The 25,389-nt window shown below is 42.3% G+C and overlaps 1 protein-coding gene across 1 annotated transcript; it reads left to right on the forward strand.

The window, feature by feature from the left end:
• Positions 1 to 2,331: 2,331 nt before the first annotated feature.
• LOC146673091 (butyrophilin-like protein 2) lies at positions 2,332 to 24,312 on the forward strand. Its single transcript, XM_085401472.1, has 8 exons — positions 2,332 to 2,860; positions 5,457 to 5,795; positions 7,679 to 7,777; positions 13,359 to 13,685; positions 19,284 to 19,610; positions 22,821 to 23,141; positions 23,426 to 23,749; positions 23,826 to 24,312. The coding sequence occupies exons 1-8, from the start codon at positions 2,824 to 2,826 to the stop codon at positions 23,915 to 23,917; spliced, it is 1,866 nt and encodes a 621-aa protein (XP_085257598.1). The 5' UTR covers positions 2,332 to 2,823; the 3' UTR covers positions 23,918 to 24,312.
• Positions 24,313 to 25,389: the final 1,077 nt, after the last annotated feature.

Below are 25,389 nucleotides of genomic sequence, written 5' to 3' on the forward strand. Positions count from 1 at the left end.
CTTAGGTTTTAAACGGTGCTCAAACCGGTGCTTAAAGAATGCAGAACACAAAATTGGTCCAAAAACCTCTCATGTTCAGCTGTTTTTTGTGAAAAAGATAACAATGTTAGCCTTTTCTGCAGCTACAGGGCATATATGGTATCACTCTGGGCTGGAAGCAGTGATTAAACAATGGAAAAAACACAAACTTTGTCCTAAAACCTCTCATGTTCAGCTGTTTTCCTCTTTTTTTTTTGCCTTCTTGGCCAGGGTAAAGGGAGTATCTGCCATCAAACAAGAAGACAGCTGCATGTAACTACGACGGTGTTTGCTAGTTCACCTTACATGCATTAATGTAATAACGTGGTTAGCCTAGTCAACGTAAATTACACATGAACAACATTAAGCTACTCATGCAGAGAAGAACGGCTGCTGCTGCATCATCATCCGTCATCATTTCTGCTACACTGGCAGGGCTAGGGGCCAGGACTCTCCTCTTCGGGTTCCTGGGGGATGTTGCTAACTCCAGGTCCGATAACAGGCACCACACCCGCAGTAGATGTGCACGGTGTGAGGTCTCGCAGCAAGCTATCAAATACGGCGCATTTTTCGGCTTTTAAAAAAACGCTATGCGTCGCCAGGTGTTTCATCAGATTTGAGGTGTTACCTCCTTTGCACAGTATCAGCTTAAAGCAATTGTTGCTGCTGAGTTTGCATCTTTTGCTGTGAAGTACAGCCAGACTTTTGACCGCTTCGCCTTGGGCATTTTTAATCTGTAGCTCTGCTTTAAAAGAATGTACGTACCTGTAATGTGCGCTGCTTTTTGGTCTGGTTACTACCGTTTATGTCAGATACCGGTACCCATCCCTAGTTGTGATCAGTGTTTACTCAAAAAAGTAAAGTAAAAAAGTTATGACACATATTACACAGAAGACTTTTTTTTTAAAGTAATGCAGTACATTACTTAAAAGGAGATTTTTGTGTCAAGGCTGAAATGGATCAGTGTCACACTGGAAAAACACCAGGCGAGGCTTTTCTGCAGCCAGGTGAGCCAGATGAACAGGTTAAGTAGATGTGTGGTGGGTGTGGCTTTTTTAAAAGGAAAAACTAAAATAAATATGTTTTCATTGGGGTTATTCCTTGTGACTAATACTAATTAGTATAATAAACGTATGTCTTTACTTTAGAAGTACATATACTAGTGTTAAAAATACTCCAGTAAAAGTTGAAGTACTGATTCAACTTCTTTACTCGAGTAAAAGTAAAAAAGTAGAGGCTCTGAAATACTCAAAGAAAGAAAGTAAAAGTAGCTCTTTGGAGGACATTTGTGCAAAGCTAACCGAACCTTGTGCTTTATTAACATAATGATAAGACAAGTAGATGGAAATACAAAGATTTATTTCAGTCTAAAATTGAATTGTAACCAATCAGTTAAGCTTGAATCAGTTAAGTATGAGCATGAGCAGGAAAAGTAAGGAAAATAAAACAAAATAAATAAATAAATTAAAAAAAACATCTCTATTTCCTACATTGTAGAGGGTGACTTTGCCTCTAAACAATAAATGTGTGCCGTCAGGTAATGTGGATTCAGCAGGTGGGGGAACCTAAAATTAGCTGTAATGTCTCAGTGGAAAAGAATTTAAACTCACAATAATTTCTATTGAGAGCTTCAGTAGATTTTCTTAGTGTTCATGAGTTGTTCTGTCCGTTTACTGGCTGCACACCGTTTATGCTGTCTGTTTTCTAGATGGTATAAAGTTGCTATGAAGGGCGAATTCAGTCAGGGAATCATCATCAGCTAACGTTCATATCAATCTCTGCTACATTTGATGTAAGCTAACTGTGACCATTAATTCATAGCCACTCTGCACTAGTCACACACTGTTTTTACTCTAAATCCTGTGATGGATTTACATCACAGTAAACACGAGTAAACTAACCTGTTTATCCTGCCCTAGCCTGCAGAGGATTTTACATGTAGTCTTTAAATAACCCAGTTAGCAGCAGGTTTCACAATGTGGAAAAACATGATGTCCCATGTACAGATCCAATATTTGATTAGAGAACATGAGGACTTAGATGTAAGCTTTAAATAAGCATCCTTCCATTTAAATTTAAGCTCTCTTCTTCCACTCCTGTCCTCTTTCATGTTCTTTTCACTCACTGATAGAACATTAAATACACTCATGAGTCACCTGATACACACCTGTGTTTGTGTAGTTTTGAGACTCTTCGCTTTGTCAGTTTTCCTCATAGTTTCACACCTGCACGAAGCAGCCTCACCCTGACAGCTTCAAATCACTGTGTCAGCTGATCACTTCCTGTCCTGTGATTGGCTGAGCTTCAGGCCTTCTCTCAGTCAAACTGGAAACAGGGATTGAGACAGTGTGAGGGTTTGTGGAGTGCCACAGTGCTGTAATGAATACTGTAGTGGAAGAAGTTCTTTCACACTCTTCATCCTGGAGCTGCTTTATGTCCATGATCTGCATGGAAACACATCTATGGAGAGGAAATCCAGCTGCTGAGGGTCACATCTGCATCATTGTAGCTACAGTGGATGTTTCAGCGTCAGGACTGGAGGCGGAGCTTTGTGCGTGTCAGGGTGAGGCCGCAGCAGCCGCCTCCAACCGCAGCGCTTGGGCGTGAAACTAGAAGAAAGGAAGTGATCTGTGGCCGGCTGGACTTCATTCCACAGATGTGCTTTAACAAAGTGTGAAGCTGAACTCTGAGCTGTGACAGTGAAGCAGTGTGAGAGTGTCAGTAGATGATCAGCAGAGGAAAGTGAAGCTGCTGTGAGCTGATGTCCTGAAGGGCTTTTAAAGAGTCTCTGAGTTTGACAGGAACATGAAGATGTTTGTGGTGTTTGTGATCCTCCTGCACGGTAAGTACACCTTCCTCTCTCTGCTCTCATCATCAGCTTTTCTTTCATCTCTCTCTCTTTAATGTGTTGAAGTGCATGGCAATGTAAAACAGGAAACACACAACACTGAACTAAACCTACAGTAAACACAAGGGCACTTTTGGTGGTACTGTGTATTATTTCACACAGTCTGGGGTTACTTCAATACAACAGAGATGATCTACTAACATCCAGACTGGCCAACAGCCTGTATCCACAGGCTGTGAGGCTCCTGAACTCTCTGCCCCCCTCTCACGGACAATAACCATATCCAACTTCTTAATAGCAATGAACTGGTCTGCATTGGTGCATCATATCTTTATTCTCTTCCCCCTCCTGCCCCCCCCCCTCTTTCTTAAATAGATAACTATCATATCTGATATCATATCTCACAGTACAATAATATTGAATGGGTTGCATTGTTGTATTTTGTCATGTTTCTCAGGTCTTTGTCTGAATTTCTACGAACATTATTGCTAAGGATTGTCTTATTGCATTGGAGTCACACTGGGTTAAATATGTACACTTGGGTTTTAAGGGGTATTTATTATTTTCTTCTTTTTTTTGGGTTGTATGGAAGCCCCAAACGCAATTTCATTGTTCTTGACAATGACAATAAATAAATAAATACTAAATACTAAATACTAAAAGAACAAAACCTAAGAACTAAGTTACTACTGATAATCAGAATTAAGCTGAAACATTGAATAAAGATAATCCGAACAGCACAACTAGAAAAACTGAACATAAATCATGTAAAATAATACAAAACACAAGAAACTGAAAATCCTGGGAGCAGAACCAAAGCAGAAGACCGACCCGGGGTGGCAAGTCAGTGGCAATGACAGAGCAGATCAGGAGCCCCACCGCAGGTCAAGTGGCACTGGCCACATAGGTGAGAAGGCCATCCATGACGGTAAAGATCCTTAGCTAATGGCTGGAAAAGTGGCCGGCGATGGTGTGCCGTGTTTGGACGAGCAGGCCATGCTGGATGTGGACGTGGGCAAGCAGGCCGTGCTAGATTTGGACGAGACGGCGGTGTGAGAGCCGCGGGACCAGACGAGGCAGGAAAAGACGGTGGTGGACCAGGCAAGGCAGGACCAGACGAAGGTGGAGCAGCCTCGGGCAGCTGAAAGGCTGGGGACATGGCTGCTGCAGGTAGTGGAAGTGGTGGCGCTGATGGCGGCGCTGATGGCTGGACAGGCTCAGAGCCTCCAAAGGAGACAGGTGGCTGAAGCAACCCCTTGGGACCTCCAGTGGAGACAGAAGATCGTTGGACGGACCAGTTGGGCCCTGGTGTGTGTAGCAAAAAGTGCTGCAAAAGTTGGTGAAGCACACTCGGTAACCAGGAGAGACCAGAATCCAGGCATTGTAGCCATTTATCTACAGCTCACTAAAACTCCTTTTCAGAATGATCCAGCCACAGGTCAGATAACTTATTCACAGAGTAAATAATATCCTCCTGGAGCTCCTCAGACGGCAAGAGTGCTGCTGGGTCGCTTGTTTGGTTTGGTCGTTCTGTCATGACGTGCTGTGCGGCAGGGAGGATTAGACCCAAATGCAGGATCTCAAAAATGTGACTTAAACCCATAATGTAGCTTGTATTGTGGGAAAAACTCTTCATGAAAATAAAGACTTACTAAAACCAACCAAAACCTCACACTTGAAACTAGAAATTAAACATTAGCCAACTAACAGGAGCACGAAACAAACATACAGCATAGCGACAACATGACACGATCCAGGGAAAGGAAAACATGGGGATTAAATACACAGTGGAGTAATCAGGGAATTTGAGACAGGAGGAAAACACAAGTGGGAGAAATTAGACGTAACAAGACAAGAGTTATTTTCCACTTTAATGTCTGTCTCCACTGTTCAGCCACAGATCTATAATACATGGTCCAGATGTTAGGTGTGCTTTGACATCTGGACCACCAAACACCTGTCAGATCTGTAACTGAGTCATAAATGGGAAGATTAGGTTCCTGGGCTGTAACAGAAATCATTGTGTAGAGACTATTGTGGTGCTGTGGGCGGAGCCTGAATACTGTTAGCTGGTTTCAGTTGTGCATGTGTCAGAAAGATATTTTCTTTAAACAAACCTTGATCCGCGCCTGACACACTGTCATGGTTTTTGTTATTTATGGTTGTAATCCTGAGCTTTTGGAGACGAACAGTTACAGGATAGAGACAAAGTTTTTGTTTGCGGGTTTGACCCACCAGTTACCAACAAATGCTGAGAACATCTCGCCCTGTCTTTCCAAATAAGTCACCAAATACATAAGAACTACAACAAGCAACTATCACATGGTGTACACAGTAGTTAGGAACAGAACGTAGGAGGTAATGTTCTTTGTTGGGTTGTTGTTAGAACTTCTCACTGTTTCAGACTTTGGACTTAGTTTGACATTTTTATGTGATGGACTTCCTGCCTCTGATCTGCGCTGTGTTCTTTTTAATGAGTTGTTAAAATGTTGAATGTTTCTGTCGTTCTGTCTCCTGGTTTCTGTAAATGTGTCTAAACTTGATCTTCACCTTAAAGTGACTCATGGAGTCTCTTTCTGTGTGTCCTCAGTTTCCCAGCATGCCTCAGCTGTGGAGCTGCATGAGGGGGACACGTTCATCCTGCCCTGTCACGTCGACACTTTTAATCTGACTAAATCCACAGTGGTGTGGAGTCGCTCCGACCTCAGTCCTCCAACCGTCCACCAGCGTCAGCTTCAAGGAGACGAACTGAAAGATCAAAACCAGCGTTACAGCGGCCGAACATCCATGAAGGCTGACGCTCTGGAAACTGGAGACCTCAGCCTGAACCTAACCAACCTCCAACTGTCTGACAGCGCCACCTACACCTGCTCCGTCAGAGACTTTGGAGATGAGCTGAGTCGGAGTGATGTACAGCTGCAGGTCAAAGGTCAGCAACAAACATCTGCTGTAGATACAGCTTTTTTTTTTTTTTTTTTTTTTTTTAAATGACATCAGAAACAGCAGTATGCGACATTACGTGATGGCAGAGCTTCAGTTCATCCTTTGTCATTTTTTTTTTTTTTTTTTTTTTTTTTAATAAATAGGACAGGGGGAATGAATGAGAGAGAGAGGGGGAGAGAAAGAAAGAAAACCCAAGGGGAGAAGAGACGGTGAGAAGGGGGGGGAAGAGAGACAAAAAAAAAAAAAAAACTCCTGGGTCACCTGTATGGAGAAAAAAAAAACAAACAAACAAACAAACAAACAGAGGAGACAGCAAACAACAAAGAGCAACATAATAATAGAGAAAACAAAGCACCATCACAATAAACTAGCTAGTCATAGATATCAGTATTTACTAAGTAATAAACGATATTGTGCAGCACGCAAGATAGACAGCGCACAGTGTGCTTTGAGGCAGCAGCCAAGAAAGCTTTAGTCCGCGTCTGTGAATACCCATGTGTGCATACCTGTGTGGATCAGCATGCTTGCATTCCAAAGGTTTCTCCATGTAATGATCTGCTAGGGAGTGTGGGGGGGCCACAGCCCCGTCCTCCAGGGTGTGAAGCGGGTATGGAGGAGATCAAAACTCCAGACATCCAGAGGCCCCCAGAACACAAGAGACCATGGAAGACCAACAGAGGGGCAGCCGCGCCACTGTTCCAGTAAGAGCTGAGGAGAGTCCCAGATGAGGGCTCACTCAGCAGCCGCGGAGCAGAAGCCAGGGGGGGTTGCAGTGACGCGCCCGTGAGCTCCGCCGGCCCCCAGCTGCGCCTGAGTGACCGAGCCCTAGGCCGAGAGGCCGGGGGCACCCCACCTCCAAAGGGGCCCGAGCGAGCCCCAGGCCCCAGGCCCCGATAAGCGGCCGCCAAGGAGTGAGCCGGTGTGTACCCGGACGCCCACCCCCAGACACAAAGAACCACCAACACACCGACACCTGAGGGAGTCCGCCACCGGCAGGGGAAGTGGTGGTGGGTGGAGATAGGCCTCCAAACCTTGGAGGGCCTGAGGTGTCCCCAGAGAGGTGGCGTCTGATACCCAACCTGACATATAGACACAGACATACAGGCACACACAGACACAAACATCCATTCCCACCCTCATGCTCTCATATGCACTCACTCTACACTCAACCAACGTGGAGACAGACATAAAGAGACGCTGTACACACAATCACACTCCCCAAGCGTACTCTACAAACCGGGTCTAGGTACCCTTGCCCCTGGAGGGGGGAATTGCACCCAGACCCAGGTGGTGTTACCCTTTTCCCTGCGGTGGGGAGAGGCAGACCACCCCGACTCCGCAGCAGCAGGGAGGCCCCACACCCCAGACCGCAGTCGGACGGCCAACTCCTCCTACTAGCCCTCCCGCTCCAGCAGGCCGCAGAGAATGGGGGTGGGAGAAGACTCCAAACCTCCCTCCACCCGCTCATTGTAGTGTTGATGCATATGTGTTCTAAGGTGCAATTAAAACCCAGGAGGGCATGGAGCTACCTGCCAAGGAGCAGCAGGTAAGCGCATAGTCCCTCCTGCTAACCCTCAATGACTAAGTGTATTTAAAATTGAGAGGTGGGCAACGACGTCAGGGGTGAGGTATACACCCTGATGGTGATTTGGACTCCGTGATTGTGCCCACCCCCAAGATCCTATATGTATGTGTAATGAGAGTGTGAATAATGCTGTAGATACATCTGACATCACTCAGATAAAACTTTACTATTTTATTGCTGCATAAATATGTTCACTCAAAAAATATTAGCTTGAGGTATGTTCAATAAAATATATCACCACATTCAGTCAGAGGTCAAAGGTCATGTTTTTCTGAACTTCACAGAACGGTTTCCATCCTGGGCCAAAGCTCTCCTGATTCTGCTGATTTTTCTTTTGGTTTCTGGAAGCCTCATATGTTATTTCCGTCAATATTATAAATCAGGTGAGTGTTCCGTACTATACACAAGTAGAGCTCACACAAACTTGCTCCAGAAGCTGAAAGAGTTGAGAGTTACAAACAGCTGATACAGAGAGCTGAAGAGAAACTTCCAGGTTTGTTCCAGAAGTCAGAAAACCTCCTTCAGACTCAGTCATTGATCAGTGAAACAGCTCCACAACATGACTTTACTAAACAGTGTGTGTGCTTCACTGCATTGATCTGACACAGAGGCTGCATGTGGACAAGCTGTTCTTTCATTATCTGCAGTTAATCCAGACAAAAGACTCGTTTCTCATATTTCCAAGAGAGACCAGCAGGGGGCAGAAGATGTTACAACAAATACCACTAATAATATAACAAGTAAAGAACCAATATTCATTCAGAATGTTTAAATACTATATTCTGTACAGACCAGTGAACACAAATGTATGAGTTGTGTGCAATAACAGACCAAAACAAGAACACTGACCAAAAGAGCTGTTCTCTCGTTTCTGACAATTTTAGCTCAATTTGTAGATTATTCCAGGAAACCTTATATCCTAAAGCCTTTTTTTTTACGGTGGCCCTGAGAGGCCAAACGGACTGCAACTTCAGAAAACACTTGCAAAAAGAAAAATGCTGCAAAAAGAAAAAAGCTGCAAAAAGAAAAATGCTGCAAAAAGAAAAATGCTGCAAAAAGAAAAACGCTTGCAAAAAGAAAAACGCTTGCAAAAAGAAAAACGCTGCAAAAAGAAAAACGCTGCAAAAAGAAAAATGCTGAAAAACGCTGCAAAAAGAAAAATGCTGCAAAAAGAAAAACACCTGCAAAAAGAAAAACACCTGCAAAAAGAAAAACGCTGCAAAAAGAAAAACGCTGCGAAAAGAAAAACGCTGCAAAAAGAAAAATGCTGCAAAAAGAAAAAACTGCTGCAAAAAGAAAAACGCTGCAAAAAGAAAAATGCTGCAAAAAGAAAAACGCTGCAGAAAGAAAAACGCTGCAAAAAGAAAAATGCTGCAAAAAGAAAAACGCTGCAAAAAGAAAAATGCTGAAAAACGCTGCAAAAAGAAAAATGCTGCAAAAAGAAAAACACCTGCAAAAAGAAAAACACCTGCAAAAAGAAAAATGCTGCAAAAAGAAAAACGCTGCGAAAAGAAAAATGCTGAAAAACGCTGCAAAAAGAAAAATGCTGCAAAAAGAAAAACACCTGCAAAAAGAAAAACACCTGCAAAAAGAAAAATGCTGCAAAAAGAAAAACGCTGCGAAAAGAAAAATGCTGCAAAAAGAAAAATGCTGCAAAAAGAAAAACGCTTGCAAAAAGAAAAACGCTTGCAAAAAGAAAAACGCTGCAAAAAGAAAAACGCTGCAAAAAGAAAAATGCTGAAAAACGCTGCAAAAAGAAAAATGCTGCAAAAAGAAAAACACCTGCAAAAAGAAAAACACCTGCAAAAAGAAAAACGCTGCAAAAAGAAAAACGCTGCGAAAAGAAAAACGCTGCAAAAAGAAAAATGCTGCAAAAAGAAAAAACTGCTGCAAAAAGAAAAACGCTGCAAAAAGAAAAATGCTGCAAAAAGAAAAACGCTGCAAAAAGAAAAACGCTGCAAAAAGAAAAATGCTGCAAAAAGAAAAACGCTGCAAAAAGAAAAATGCTGAAAAACGCTGCAAAAAGAAAAATGCTGCAAAAAGAAAAACACCTGCAAAAAGAAAAACACCTGCAAAAAGAAAAATGCTGCAAAAAGAAAAACGCTGCGAAAAGAAAAATGCTGAAAAACGCTGCAAAAAGAAAAATGCTGCAAAAAGAAAAACACCTGCAAAAAGAAAAACACCTGCAAAAAGAAAAATGCTGCAAAAAGAAAAACGCTGCGAAAAGAAAAATGCTGCAAAAAGAAAAATGCTGCGAAAAGAAAAACGCTGCAAAAAGAAAAATGCTGCAAAAAGAAAAAATGCTGCAAAAAGAAAAACGCTGCAAAGAGAAAAATGCTGCAAAAAGAAAAACGCTGCAAAAAGAAAAACGCTGCAAAAGCACACACAACACAACGGAAATGTTTCTGGGGAGACAATAAGCGGACGGACCAGTTGCATGAACCAAAACATGCTAACAAGTGCACTGGGACTGGGAGACACTTCAAAGAAGTGGAAGCGGAGCAGCCAAAGAGTAAACTTTCAAAAGTAAGTACTGAATGTTATGTCACTTATTTATGTGCAAATGTTTAATAATGAGAAACATTAAAACATTACTGTTGGCCACATGCCGGCAAAGTTATGTGACATTAGCGATGTTTGAACTTTCAGCGTTTACTTTGTTTTAAAGCCTTTATACGCCGTTCGATAGTCGACCTTAATCTTACAGAGAATCTGATGATTTTATGGATAATTAAAGTCAGTCATATATCCACAAACACAACAAGCTGAAAGTCAGTGATGCTGCTCTGTTTGCAGTCCTGAATATCACGGCACCAGCAGGATTCACTGCACTGTTAATGTTAGCTATGTTATATTGCTGCCTCTGTTCGGTGGTGTCGAGCCAAACGGACTTTAACGTGTGTTTGAACGAGCTGACGGTTCACTCGTTAAGCTGAAAGAAAGATGCTTTAATCACAGCAGTCACACATGTGTCCACTGCACCATCTGGAACTCTTCTTGTTTAGTACTCGTAATAACACAAACACTAAATCCTCCTGTTTGTAGCAGTGTGTACACCTGAGACTGTCACCTGTCTGTCTGTCCTGCACTCTCTCTCTGTTTCTTTCTGATTGTGGAATAAAAGTATGAACATGTGTTTATAAGTTACACTTGTGTTTGAATCCTGCAGCTTATCACACATTTGATTTCCATGTGTGACGACTGCAAGTGTCCAGAGTGAGGACAGACTGAGGGACCCACTGCTGCATATCATCTATGAGGCTTTGCAGCCCTGATGATCCACCAGGACAAACTCAGCAGTGTGTGAGGAAGAGGAGGAGGAAGAGCCAGCAGCAGCTGACAGATGGAGAGAATAGACAGACTGTTCCCTGTTTGTGAAGGACTGCTAGGAAAGTTTAAAATAACTAACTGTCTGTCCTGAATCAGTCTTATTAGGTAATGTTCAAATAATGTGATCATCCCAGTGTTTTCAGTGTGGGAGAAAGTACTCAGGGCCTTCAAGTTACACACTATGAAAGGCAGCAACAAGTTTAATGTTCAGAAACCTAAAGTCTGTATCAGCAGCAGAATGGAGCTAAAAATAAATGTTGGTTTCAGTTCTATGAAGCTTTGAGGATTTTGGATCAGTAGCACTGCTGTGTTTGTTGCATCATATTGCTGTAATTGTTTATATGCTTTATATATTCTGAGCTAAGTTGATCTATAGTGTTACATCATATTCTATAAGGATGTTATGTGTTTGTAGACTTTCTGCCCAGTTTGACCCATTTAGCAGAAGTCAGCCTGTTTAAGGCTCTGATATCTATTCTGTGTGACTTAAAGCAGTTATGACATGGTCTGATTTTCTCACCCAATAAAGGAATATTTCATATATCAGTCTACTCTTCATTCTATCAGACACAGTTATCACAGCTTGTACATTTGCTTTTTATAAATATATGTAAGCAATGAGCCAAATTTAGTAATGGCAACATACTGAAGGAACAACATTTGTCTCTTATATATGATACACCTATATATGCACTGTCAAAGATACTTGTCTTTGAGTGAAGATTTAAGGTGATAAGACATATAAATAACTGCAACTTGAATCTGTACTGGGCTCAGTATTTGACACAGAGTTCATGTTCACTGCTGTAATAGCTAATAATGATTAATATAATAACTATAATATTGGCCATATTATATTTACATTACCAAAGTGATATGACTTTAGTCTCATGAACAACATCAGCTAATTGTTATTTACTAGCTAATCTTAAACGACTGTTCAGCACAGAAATGAAGCCCAACAATCATGTTTTACTGTCCTGTGGTCTCAGCCTCAGATACTTATCAAATCACACAAAGCTCTTGTAGAAACAAACAAATGAACAAAATATGTTCTCCTTCATTTCTGTCAAACAAAGTTGTATGACACGTTTCCAGCGGTTAGTATCATGGTTGCTAGGCAACCTGGGAAGCTCGACAGAGACTAGACCGTCCCATACAGACAAACTTGCCGTTTATTTTGTAAATCGAGCTCAACACTGCCCCTAGCGTCCGGGAGCACTTCCGTTGTGTTTTGGAGTTTGCAAGTGTTTTGGAGTTTGCAAGTGTTTTGGAGTTTGTACATGAGTTGTCTCTAGGGGCCACCGTAGATAGGCCACGTGAAACCAGATTCGTGTTAAACAATATAGGGGGAGGAAAATGCACCATGTCAACAGGTATCAGGCTGTGATGTTCTCCTTTATAGTGGACAGAAATTATTATTTTTTGGAGTGGCACAGATAATTTGTGGCATCTTATTGAATGCAGAACAGCTGATTGTTCTGTAAATAGTTTGAAATGGTTATTTAAAAAAGGGGTAAAAGGTTAATGGCTGCAAATAACTGTTGTTTGCAAAATTTGTACATATTTTAAAACTGACAATTTATATTTGCATTTAAAGTTATGAAATAGGATTCATTAAACATGTTTGTGGTTGTTACAGTAAAAAATATAACTTTTTCTACTCTGATTTTAATTTTTTTTTGATTTTAGATCAACTGTGTTAATACAGTATATCTAAATGAAAACCTGACTGTAAATTCAGGCATGTGAGGTTGTGTTGAAAAGGATGATACCAAACAAGGCAAAGTAAATAGTTTTTAAGGGTGAAATGAAGAGGTCACATCAAAAGTAGTCAAAAATGGCCAATTATACCCTGGACCCAGAGGGTTAAACATTTTTTTAAAGTAACACAATAGTTACTTTTCAAGTAATTAATTACTTTTAGAATATTGTAACTCAGTTACTAACTCAGTTACTGTTTTTGAAGAGGTAACTAGTAACTATAATTAGTTACGTTTTCAAAGTAGCTCGCCCAACACTGGTAGTTGGTAACATCTGAATTATCCATTCAGCAAAGGAAAATACACAGATTTCCATATTTCAGGGATTTCACTGTTTAAACGCTTACATTAAAAATACAGGTTAGTGGTTCTGCCAGATATCAGCAATCACACATTGGTCACTGATATTTGCAAAAATACCAATATGGACATGTTAGTGAAAAATAAATCAGTAGGGTTTAATTTCACATAAAGGTCAAGTATGTAAAGAATTTGGAAGAAGGAAATTAGATGTCCTCCAGGCCTTTATCTTCTTAAGACATGCCTGTAACTGATTGATTTGAATGATATCAGAAATAAAAATCAAATGCATAGCATATGCATGGTAATCAAATAAATGTATGAGTAATTTTTGTGTGCAAAGAAAACTCCTCATTTACATAAACAAACTGGAATCTATCAGATGTGATTCAAATCACTGCAGTGAATTCCCTTTAATAACTCTGGTGTGTTCTAGTGTTTGCAGTAAAATGTTGTGGTCTACACTGAGGTCTAACAGGACAAGCACAGGAATAAGTCCACTATAACAGGTCATAAGGAGAACATTAGTAACCTTCACTACAGCTCATGTTGTGCTTTGTTGTCCTCTCAGTTTATAAGGTGGGGGTGAATTCAGAGGTGGAGTCTGTCCAACTGATCTGCAAAACCACAGTTTGCCTGCCTAAAGATGCTAAAGTGGAGTGGAAGGATGCAAACAACAGGAAGGTCCACATGTATGAGAATGGCTCTGACCAGCCTGAAGAACAGGACGATAAATACAAGAACCGAACAAAGATGAAGAGAAACTTACTGGAACCTGGAGACCTCAGTCTGACCCTGAAACAGCCCACATATGGAGACAACTCCAGCTACACCTGCACTGCCTACAGCAGGGAGGGAAACATCCTGATGAAGAAACAAGTGAATCTCACTGTCAGAGGTCAGTGCTGTAGATACAGGTCAAAGGTCAGAGGTCAGACTCATGATGGTGGTTCAGTCTCAGTGGCTCCATCCAATAATGTCTCAGTGTTAGTATGTCTGATGTTTGTGGCTGTTTTGGTTTTTATTTGATTTCCAGCCAAATGTAAAAGCTTCAGCAGATGAACTGTAGGAGCAAAGTTCATGTGTGAGACTTCATCTGAAAGGTAACATCTTCTAGTTTCTGAACATGTGTTTGTTTAGCATGTGGCTAAAACACAGGCTAAGCTAATCTCAGTAAAAACCTTCATTGGTCCTCATCTATAATCAGTCATATCTCCACATCCTTTCTCCATGTTATCATCCAAAGCTGTGTGAAGTTTCAGAGCTCTGCAGCTAACAGAGACTTTCAGTTTGCTGCTCTCTTCCTCTGACAGCTCCATTCTTAGGGTGCGTTAGTTCTCTGTTTCACTTTATTCCACTTATTCAGTCTGATGTTCTCTGATCTGTTTCTCTTGTTTAGTGTCTTAAATGCTGCCAGTGCCTCTCTTTGCTGTAACCAACCTTTCTCTTTATTTCTAAGCTTTTTAAGGACTTTACCTGATGCATCAACCTTTGAAAATGGAAAGAAATCAGTCAGATTTATGGCTGCATCACAGTGTCACATGTAGTTCTCCACATCAGCTGGATTATATCTATAGCAGCAAACAGCAGCTGATCCACAAATCTTTGTCTGTGTTAATAAAGTTAGATCAGTTCAAATACAGTGGAACCCTGACTTACAAAATTAATTCGTTCCCGAGGGTCTTTTGTAAGTCGAAGCACCCATTACGCCTTTTGAGTGAACAATAGGCTATAGGCTAATTACTAACTGCAACAACAATACGTCATTCAAGTGGAACAGTGAAACGCAAGTACAAAAGCTAAGGGGTTGTCACATGATTCAGAAGGCATTCTGGGCATTCTGGGCTCAGCCAATCAGAGCCAGCGGATTTCGTTACGCCGGCATTTTGCCGTAACGCAGGCAGAGATATTGCATTCAAGTGCCTTCGTAAGTTGAATTTTTCATTAAATGGGGTATTCGCAAGTCAGGATTCCACTGTAGTTTGTTGCTCTGCACTTGAAAGCAGCATGTACAGTTCACGAGCGAACCGCACAGAGCTTCAGACTATCTAATGCTCTGTTCACTAAGGTTAGCAAGTTTAATGACAAGTAAAGGACATTTAAAGACTTCCGTGAGGGAAATACTTGTTTTTGATTAATCTGAAGTGTTTCGATAGGTCTCAGTGAGTTAAAAAGTAGGGTTAGCATGTAAGAACAAAAAATAACAAAAAATAATTTCCCCCAGGGATCAATAAAGTATTCTGATTCTGATTCTGATTCTGATTCTAAGCCTGCTAAAAGTGTTAGCACATGTTTCTATTATCAATACTGTATGAGATTTAATTTTGGTTGAGGCTTTTGTTGATATTTTGATTAATATTCTTGATTAATGATGATCAATATCCCTGATATAAGATAAGATAAGATAAGATAAGATAAGATAAGATAAGATAAGATAAGATAAGATAAGATAAGATGACCTTTATTAGTCCCACAGGTGGGAAATTTGTTTTGTTACAGCAAAAGTGCAAAGTTATGTAGCAGAAATTAGAAAACACTGGAATGCAATAAAATAAAATAAAATACTATATACCTTAGAATAAAATAGAATAGAATAAAATAATATATACAATAGAATAAAATAGAAATACAAATGCTATATACAACTGAGTAAGAAAATACAAAAGTACAACTTCGTCAAAAGAAGAATTGTACAAGAATTGCACATATAGCAGTCTTATTGCACGTGTGAGGGTTTGATCAGCTGCAAAAGTCTTTGTTGTGGAGTCTGACAGCAGTGGGGAGGAAAGACCTGCAAAATCTCTCCGTCCCACACCGTGGGTGCTGCAGCCACTGAATGAGCTGCTCAGTGCTGTCACAGTCTCCTGCATGGGGTGGGAGATGTTGTCCAACAGGGATGACAGCTTAGCCGCCGTTCTCCTGTCACTCACCACCTCCACTGGGTCCAGAGGGCATCCTAGAACAGAGCTGGCCCTTCTGATCAGCCTGTTCAGTCTCTTCCTGTCCCCGGCAGAGATGCTGCCGCCCCAGCAGACCACACCATAGAAGATGGCTGAAGCCACCACAGAGTCATAGAAGGAGTGGGCCCTCTACTCCAAACGACCTGAGTACAGCCTGCTCTGCCCTTTCCTGTAGAGGGCATCTGAATTATGAGTCCAGTTTGTTGTTCAGATGAACACCAAGGTACCTGTAGCTGTCCACAGCCTCAATGTCCATACCTTGGATGTTCAGTGGTTGCAGTGGAGGATGCTTGTGCCTGCAGAAGTCTACCACCAGCTTCTTGGTTTTACTGGCGTTGATCTGGAGGTAGTTCAGCTGGCACCAGTCCACAAAGTCCTGAGTCAGTCAGCTGTACTCCTTGTCGTCCCCATCAGTGATGAGGCCGACTATTATGATATTTAACAAGGGGTAAATACTTGGTCTTTTATTCTATCATTTTAATAATTTTACACGCTGCTTAAAACAAAGTATAACATCCACCCACTCTGAATGGTATAACAAATTTAACAAAACCACCCAAAGCAATTAATAATAATCTTACCTTTACAATGACATCTGGAAGGTTGGCTGTCATTCTAGAGAGGTCAGGGCAAGCGTCTTTGACCTCAGGCTTGTGAGTGTTGGTAGTAAAGCCCCATAGGTGCACTCATCCTCTTGTAAGATGTCGAGAGCCACTGTCAGGGGCTTCATCACCGTACAGTACTCTTTCAAGAACTGGTACTCCCTTTCATTAAGTCACTTGATTCCCAGCTTTACACACAGGGGATTAAAATCATTCAAGGGAATTGTGATGATTCTAGAAATGGCCTCATACAGGGAATTCCACCTTGTGGATGTCGGTACCATTAGTTTCCTCCGGCTGACTTCCTCTACCTGTTCAGAGGCTAATGTTGATCGACTTGCTTTAGTCCAAAGAGCAGAACATTTTGCAATGCTACTCCTATATACAGCCTTGGTGTCTCCATAGGAATTTAGATGCTTGTCAACATCGCTTGTTAAAATCAAGTTAATTGTGTGCGATGCACATCTGTAGTGTGGAGGGAGGCCAAACTGTGCATCACCACATGGGGTTGAAAGAGCTTCCTTGACATCAGTAAAGGTCAGTTCCTCGTCATTACCTTCTTCATTTTCAGATTCAGACTCCAAATGACAGGGCTGACATACTCTGAATGCTTTGGCAAAATTGGATGCATTATCCGTTACAGTGGCAATAACGTTGCGTTGTAGTCCATATGATGAATGGATTTCTTCAATCTCTGTTCCAATCACATCATAGGTATGGCTGCCTCTAATTCTGTTGTATGCTAGGGCGGCCTTGTTGTGTTGTAATGTGGAATTAATCCAGTGAACCCATAAAACGTTTATTATTTACTGTCCAGATGTCAGCAGTGGTGGAAACAAACTCTACCTCTTCGAGTGTAGCCTTCAAGTTAGAGTTCATTTTGTCATATTCTCTCTCAAGGTATCTTACAAATGACTTTCTCTGGGGCAGCTTGACATCACTTTTAGTTGGTATTTTTTCTACGATGCATCGGAATGATTCAGAGTCTACAGTGGAAATTGGCAACATGTCCTCGACAATATAGGCAGCAATGAGCTTCTTCAGTTCAGTGACACTAAGTCCTGTCACTCTTACGTCTAGTTTAACCTGTTTAGTAGGAGTGGGTTCATCTGAGGTTTGCCCAGTGGAAGTAGATGTGGTAGCCACAGCGGTCATGTCAGTGGGGGGATCCTGGGTTTTTTTTGTTAATTTAACATTCCTGTGGCAGTGTGCTAGGTGCTTGCTCAGGTTGGAAGTGGAATTTTTCGATGTAGAAAGAAGTTTTCTTCCGATGCAGAGTGTGCAATGAACGCTTATGTTTTTGTCGCTTTTTAAAGAGTCAAATTGAAAGCAATGTCGGTATTTCCAAGTATTAAATGCTGCACGATTGAACTCTATCCCTCGCTCCATGTTTTCTATTGTTGATTTACAGACGTGCTACCACAGCCGTCGCACCCGCTTGCGTCATTGTCAGGAGACACTCTCACAAACAAAATCATAGTTTAGTAATGCAGTAACGCAGCGTTCTTACGGGAAAGTAAGTATAATCTAATTACTTTTTTACAATTGTAATCCCTTACTTTACTCATTACTTGGAAAAAAATAATGTAAAGTTACAAAAAGTAAAGTTACAAGTAACGTGTTACTGCCCATCTCTGGTGATAGAAACACTCAGACTTTGTTTCTCTGCTTCATTAAGTCAAATCTGGCCCTCAGAGACTGAATAAAGTCCTGTCCCACTAACAGCAGCTCCAACAGTCTAGGGATGGGTACCGGTATCCGGTGCCATGATGGCACCGGTTCTGACATAAACGGTAGTAACCAGACCGAAAAGCAGCGCACATTTCGGTGCTTTTTTTCCTGAGCTGTGATACACTTTAGATTCTAGCCAATCATTTTACGTTTCCGAGGATAGTAGGCGGGCCCAGGTAGGTACATTCTTTTAGAGCAGATTAAAATGCCCAAGGCAAAGCGGTCAAAAGTCTGGCTGTACTTCACAGCAAAATATGCAAACTCAGCAGCCTGCAACAAGTGCTTTAAGCTGATACTGTGATACTGTCAAAGGAGGTAACACCTCAAATCCGATGAAACACCTGGCGACGCATAGCGTTCTTTTTAAAAGCCGAGAAATGCGCCGTATTTGATAGCTTGTTGCGAGACCTCACACCGTGCACATCTACTGGGGGTGTGGTGCCTGTTATCGGACCTGGAGTTAGCAACATCCCCCAAAAACCCGAAGAGGAGAGTCCTGGCCCCTAGCCCTGCCAGTGTAGCAGAAATGATGAGGATGATGATGGCAGCAGCAGCCGTTCTTCTCTGCGTGATTAGCTTAATGTTGTTCGTGTGTAATTTACGTTGAGTAGGCTAACCACGTTATTACATTAATGCAGTAAGGTGAACTAGCAAACACCGTCGTAGTTACATGCGGCTGTCTTCTTGTTTGATGGCAGATACTCCCTTCACCCTGGCCAAAAAGGCTAAAATGATCAAAGAAAAAGAGGGAAACAGCTAAACATGAGAGGTTTTTGGACAAAGTTTGTGTTTTTTGCATTGTTTAAGCACTGCTTCCAGCCAAGAGTGATGCCATATATGCCCCATAGCTGCAGAAAAGGCTAACATTGTTATCTTTTTACAAAAAAACAGCTGAACATGAGAGGTTTTTGGACCAATTTTGTGTTCACCATTCTTTAAGCACCAGTTTGAGCACCGTTTAAGCACCAGCACCATTTCAAAAGTACCGGTTTGGCACCGGTATCGGATAAAACCTAAACGATACCCATCCCTACTGTTCACTGCTTTCTTCCTGTCAGTCTTCATCTTTCTGCTGCGTCTCCTCTTCACACTGACCACTTTCTATCTAACAGTGAGCTCCCAGTGAAGCAGCAGCATTCAGCCTGTTAGAGTCAACACAAATGTCTCCATCCAAGCTCATGTTGTGCTTTATTGTCCTCTCAGTCACCCGGGTAGTGGTGGATTCAGGGGTGGAGTCTGTCCAGCTGCCCTTCAATACCACACTTCACCTGCCTGAAGATGCTAAAGTGGAGTGGATGGACAGAGGCAGCAGGATGGTCTATGTTTATCATAACGGCTCTGACCAGCCTGAAGAACAGCACCAGGTTTATAGAGACCAAACGAAGATGAATGAAGACCTGCTGAAAACTGGAGACCTCAGTCTGACCCTGAAATATCCCACAGGCTGGAATACAGACAGCTACACCTGCACCGTCTACAGCAGGGAGGGAAATATCCTGCTGAAGAAACAAGTGGAGCTGAAAGTCAGAGGTCAGTGCTGTAGATACAGGTCAAAGGTCAGAGGTCATGCAAGAGTTTATTCTCTAAACATTTTAAGTTTGAATCTTTTTTCAGTTCATTCAAATAATATAAATTCTTTGATGCCGTTGTCTAAAAGCCAAAACTTTTAGGGGGAGCAACTGTACGTTTAATTGAACAGACCAAGACTAAGAGTCCCCACAGTGGGAGTCCATGATGGCTCAAAGTCTCTGATCCTAACTGTTCCTGAGCCTCTCCCCCTGCCTCCTCTTTGGATCTTCTCCTCCTCTGTAACATGAGGAAACATGCAGAAATGATTGAGTCAGCATGCTATTCATCACATGCTTCACCATATTTTTCTGTCTTCGGGTTGGAAGGAAGTTGGTTTGGAAACATATTCAGCGATGCTTCATCTCCTGCTTTGTGTTTGTGTGGGCGCCATCCTGATGACATCCAGTTTGTGCTCCACTGGGTGATGAGAGTCAAACCTTATACAATGAACCATATGTGGTGGTTTATGGTACATATCAACTTTTAAATGTCCCCCATTACTGATGGACATCTCACAGTCTAAGAAGGCTAACCTGCTACTTTTCATATCCTCCCTGGTGAATTTGTGTAGGTCCACCAGGTTAATATAATCAGTGAATTGTGGTACATCCTCAGGTTTAGATTTTACCTAGATGTTATTCACGTACCTCAACTAATCACTTGGTGTTGTTCCAGGGCAGTATAATAAACCCCCCTTTTCCACTTCTTCCATGTACAAGTTGGACACAATGGATGAAAATGAAGAACCCATGGTATACCCATGTTTCTGCCAGTAGTACTGACCCTTGTATGTGAAATAGGTGGAATTAAGACAGTTCCAAGAGCAAACACACTTGGTCAGTAATGAGAGTGATTCTGTTGATGGTATTGGGGTCATCCTGTAATCTTTTATGAACTACCTCCAACGCTTCAGTAATTGGAACACAAGTGGAGAGAGATGTAACATCCCAATGGTACATCTTTCAATGCTGTGATTGCAGCCAATCCTCAAATCTCTGTGAATAGTATTCATGGTCATCGATGAGTAGTCATTGATCAATGGTCGTAGATCAGTGGTCATGACAATTTGCATATTAATGGTCAAAAACTGACCCCCCCCCCCCCCCCCCCCCCCCCCCCAGCCTATTGGCAGCACGGTGGCATGGTGGTTAGCACTGTTGCCGCACAGCAAGGAGGTCCTGAGTTGAATTCCAACATCAGGCCGGGGTCTTTCTGTGTGGAGTTTGCATGTTCTCCCTGTGTTTGCGTGGGTTCCCTCCGGGTACTTCGGCTTCCTCCCACCGTCCAAAGACATGCAGCTTGTGGGGATAGGTTAATTGGATAATCCAAATTGTCACTAGGTGTGAATGTGCGAATGGTTGTCTGTCCCTGTGTGTTGGCCCTGCAACAGACTGGCGACCTGTCCAGGGTGTACCCCGCCTCTCGCCCTATGACAGCTGGGATAGGCTCCAGCGCCCCCCCGCGACCCTGAAAAAGGATAAGTGGAAGCGAATGGATGGATGATGAGTAGTCATTGATCAATGGTCGTAGATCAGTGGTCATGACAACTTGCATATTAACTCATTCACTGCCATTGACGTCTATAGACGTCAATTGAAAAACTTACGTTGACTGCCATGAAAATGGCTGGCAGTGAATGAGTTAATGGTCAAAAACTGACACCGCCCCCCAGCCTATTGTTCATTCGCAGTCAGCTGAGAAGACACTTGGATGACTGACAAAACATTTCTCCCACTGAAAACCCTATGTCCAGATGAACACGACCAACTTTTTTGTGATTTCCTCCTTTCGATGTGGAGGAGTAGCATCTCTACTCTGAGCACTCCAAATATCAACACTTCACCGAGTTCTTTTGATTCCTCAGAGGCATCCGATGGAACACAAAACACTGCTCAGTAGACCATTTAACACTTTATTTTTTTTTAACATTACTTCTAGAAGGGAGATGCGTCCTACATGACACGTTGCAGCAGATCTCAAAATGGTGACGCGCACCTGACAGTTTTATTCCCGGCCACCCCATTCTAGTCTAAACAACAGCATTTCAGTAACTTTTGACTACTAGATGGTTCCCTCTTATCTACTGCTCTACAGGCAAATATGTGTGAGACTCTACGACTGAAGGACACGTATTCTAATGCCTTTATTATTCAGGGTTGTGTCCACTCAACACTACTTCTATATGATCACATGGAAGTTTGGAATAATATGAGATTAATAAAAGGCACAGTAATAAAGCACTTCAGGTAAGATCATTCCAACATCCCCTCTTTTGGTCTCCCCCCATGGTAGACCAACACTACTGCAAGTCATCAAACATAATATCAGCGGATTGACCCTTCCTGGTTCTCAAAAGTGGCATCATGTGGTCTGCCTCGGCATCAGAACCTCCCACAGCCTGATTAATCACTATTACCAATTACAGATACAAAGAAAAACCCAACAATCATATGACCCTCTACGAGCAAGCACTTTGGCGACAGTGGGAAGGAAAAACTCCCTTTTAACAAGAAGAAACCTCTGGCAGAACCAGGCTTAGGGTTGAGGGTGCTAACACCCTTACCTTCAATAAGCCCTCTATGGTCTCCGCCATACCCTCCTCTGCCTCAGGTCTGTGACGGTATTGCGGACGCCAAATCGGGACTTCCTTCTCCAACTCAGAAGTCACGTGGTTAAGCCGAACAACCAGCCTCCCTTGAGAGCAGGGGTCGTCAACTTCAGGCCTCGAGGGCCGGTGTCCTGCAGTTTTTAGATGTGTCCATGATCCAACACAGCTGATTCAAATGGCTAAATTACCTCCTCAACATGTCTTGCAGTTCGCCAGAGGCCTGGTAATGAACTAATCCTTTGATTCAGGTGTATAGACCCAGGGTGAAGGCAACAGCGTAGACATAGAGGACAGCTACAAGTACCTGGTGATCCCACAGGCACACCAACAGTGTGATTAATAAAGAAATGTTTGAACCGTGCTTTCTCAGTCTGCGCCTGAGTCCAAAGATTGTCCAAAGAATCCAAATTATCCTTGTATGTGTGACGTCTTCTCTCTTTGTTTCTAAATGAATGTTTTGGAGTGGTTCAGCAGTTTATTCCACATTTGTATTCAAGAAAGTGGATAACAGTGAAAAGCTCATCTGGTTATCACTTTTAATTTTGTGTTTGATGTCCTCTCAGTCCCCCAAGTGGAGGTGGAGGATGGGGTGGACTCTCTCCAGCTGCCCTTCAATACCACAGGTCTGCTTGAAGACGCTATAGTGGTCTGGAAGGACGGGAAATCCAGAATGGTCCACATGTATCAGAATGGCTCTGACCAGCTTAAAGAGCAGCACCAGGTTTACAGAGACCGAACGAAGATGAATGAAGACCTGCTGAAAACTGGAGACCTCAGTCTGACCCTGAAACATCCCACAGACTGTGACGGTGGAGCTTTCATCTGTGAAGTTTGGAGGAATGGAAACATTTTCAGAGCAAAACCATTGCTGCTTAAACCCAAAGGTTTGAACCATTGTTTACTTTTTTCCTTGTATGCCACTAAGAAGAGACTGCCCTGACATCAATGTAAAAAATTTTACTTTGATGCTCCATTTAATGCATGACTCTCTAACTGTTATTTATCACAATGGAAATTACAAAAGTTTCAACTACATTCAAGACTAAAAACAGATGTTACGTAAGGCCCAAAATGGCCTCCATACAGGAAGGTAGTAGCTCTAATATTGACCAGTAACGAATCACAATCACACTTTGTACAGCTCATGTTGTGTTCGTTGTCCTCTCAGTCTGTCAGGTGGAGGTGGAGGAGGGGGCTGAGTCTGTCCAGCTGCCCTTCAAAACCACACAAAACCTGCCTGAAGATGCTATGGTGGTTTGGAAGGACCAAATCAATAACAAGGTCCACGTGTATGAGAACGGCTCTGACCAGCCTCACAGACAGGACCGGCTTTACAGAGACCGAACAAAGATGAATGAAGACCTGCTGAAAATTGGAGACCTCAGTCTGACCCTGAAACACCCCACAGAATGGGACAGTGGGAGATACGAGTGTGGTATCTACAGCAAGGACGTCTGGATCAGGGTGAAAACTTTGCTGCTGAAAGTCAGAGGTATCTGTCTGTCTCTCTCTCTCTTCATGTTCACGTCTGTATTTCCCTGTCTGACTGTGTTGTGTCTCCTCTGCAGGGAGAGTTCAGGTCCAGGATCAAACAGGGGACATCAGGAACAGAAGCAGCTCCATTGATCCGACTCCTCTGATGGCTGATCAATCAGTTTGATCTGTGTGTTCTTTGATTATTGATCAGTGATGTCAGAGTGGAGTCAGTGTGATGTTGTTGTTGTGTGTTTGAGACTTTTAGTGTCCATGAAGGTCTCTGCTGCCGTAGATCCTCTGAACTGTGACAGAGGTCTCACTCTGGAGGAAACTCTCAGCACTTTCCAGCAGCTCCTCCATCATGGAGGACGTTCCCTCACTGTAACAGGTGGAGGAGCGAGGAGAGGAAGCACAGGTGGATCCTCTGTGGTAATGGAAATGAGCAGTTTAGCTCAAATCTGGCAGGTTTCCATCTTCTGTTTTTATCCTGATGTCCATGAACATGAACACTGTCCCTGTCAAATAAATCCCGAAAAAAAAAGATACAAAGATCAGATTTACTGAGCATCATCAGCGTGTCAGCAGCTAACTGCATCTTCAAATAAATAAATGTTTCTAATGAGTGGTGATAAGAGGAGATATGGTGAGCAAGTGACATGAAACTTTAAAAACTGACTTCCTTCACTTTTCCTTCCAGTGTTAAAAAACTTCCATGTAATGATTTGGTGGAAAAATGAGACATTTGACATTTGTTTGAATTTCAGACTTTTAACTGAACGGCAATAAGTAAGCAAATAGAGCAAATTAATGCTGATGTTTATCAAATGTGAAGTGGAGTTTTCATCTTCTTTTGCTGCTGGTTCAGTAAATTTTGGTCAAAGAGTTACAAAACCTGCAGCATCAGAATCTGTGAGATGTCGGCTTTCAGCCCCGACGGCGTGTCCATGGCGTTAGGTTAGGTGACCAATACGCACTTTATGTTTACATGTGTGCAGAATCCAGTTACCTCCTTTCATTTGCTGTTTGTGGTGGTGGTGGTGTGGAAATAATTTTGTGAGCTTTAAGGTGAGATTCTCAAGTTTCTGGCAAAAATTTCGTTTTCAAGCTAAAATCGATTTCCGTCCATCCTCTTCAGGGTGACAGGGGGGCTGGAGCCTATCCCAGCTGTCTTAGGGGAAGAGGCAGAGTACACCCTGTACAGTTCCAGTCTGTCGCAGAGCTAACACATAGACAACCATTCACACCAGAGTTTCCAATTACCTAGTCCCACTAACTGAATGTCTTTCAACTGTTGGGAGGAAGCTGAAGTACCTGTAGAGACCCCAACTCCACACAGAAAGACCCTGACGGAGGAAATCAGGACATTCTTGCTGTGAGTGTGTGAGGCAACAGTGCTAACCACCGAACCACCTGAAAATTCATTTTTCAAAAACTCACCCCTATTTATTAGTTCTGGATAATCCAAAATATCTAGAACTAGTAACCATCTTTATTCCATGGGCTAAAATAAGAGCAAACATCTTTAGTCATCTTTGACATTTCTTAGGTTTAGGAATCAGGTTTACCCTTGATTTATGATGGTGGGTAGCTGTTAATTTTCTTAACCTTTTGTGAAGACTTAATTAAGAAAATGCGACAGCTCATTGGAGCCCCAAA

Source organism: Rhamphochromis longiceps, linkage group LG3 (genome assembly GCF_057381845.1).
Source record: "Rhamphochromis longiceps isolate RC_006_pf linkage group LG3, R_longiceps_female_GT1.1, whole genome shotgun sequence".
Classification (NCBI taxonomy): Eukaryota; Metazoa; Chordata; class Actinopteri; order Cichliformes; family Cichlidae; genus Rhamphochromis; species Rhamphochromis longiceps.

Coding starts and splice junctions, on each gene's coding strand:
- LOC146673091 (XM_085401472.1), top strand. CDS start 2,824: ATGAAGATGTTTGTGGTGTTTGTGATCCTCCTGCACG. Junction 5,796..7,678: donor TGTACAGCTGCAGGTCAAAG/GTCAGCAACAAA, acceptor TGAACTTCACAG/AACGGTTTCCATCCTGGGCC. Junction 19,611..22,820: donor AGTGGAGCTGAAAGTCAGAG/GTCAGTGCTGTA, acceptor ATGTCCTCTCAG/TCCCCCAAGTGGAGGTGGAG.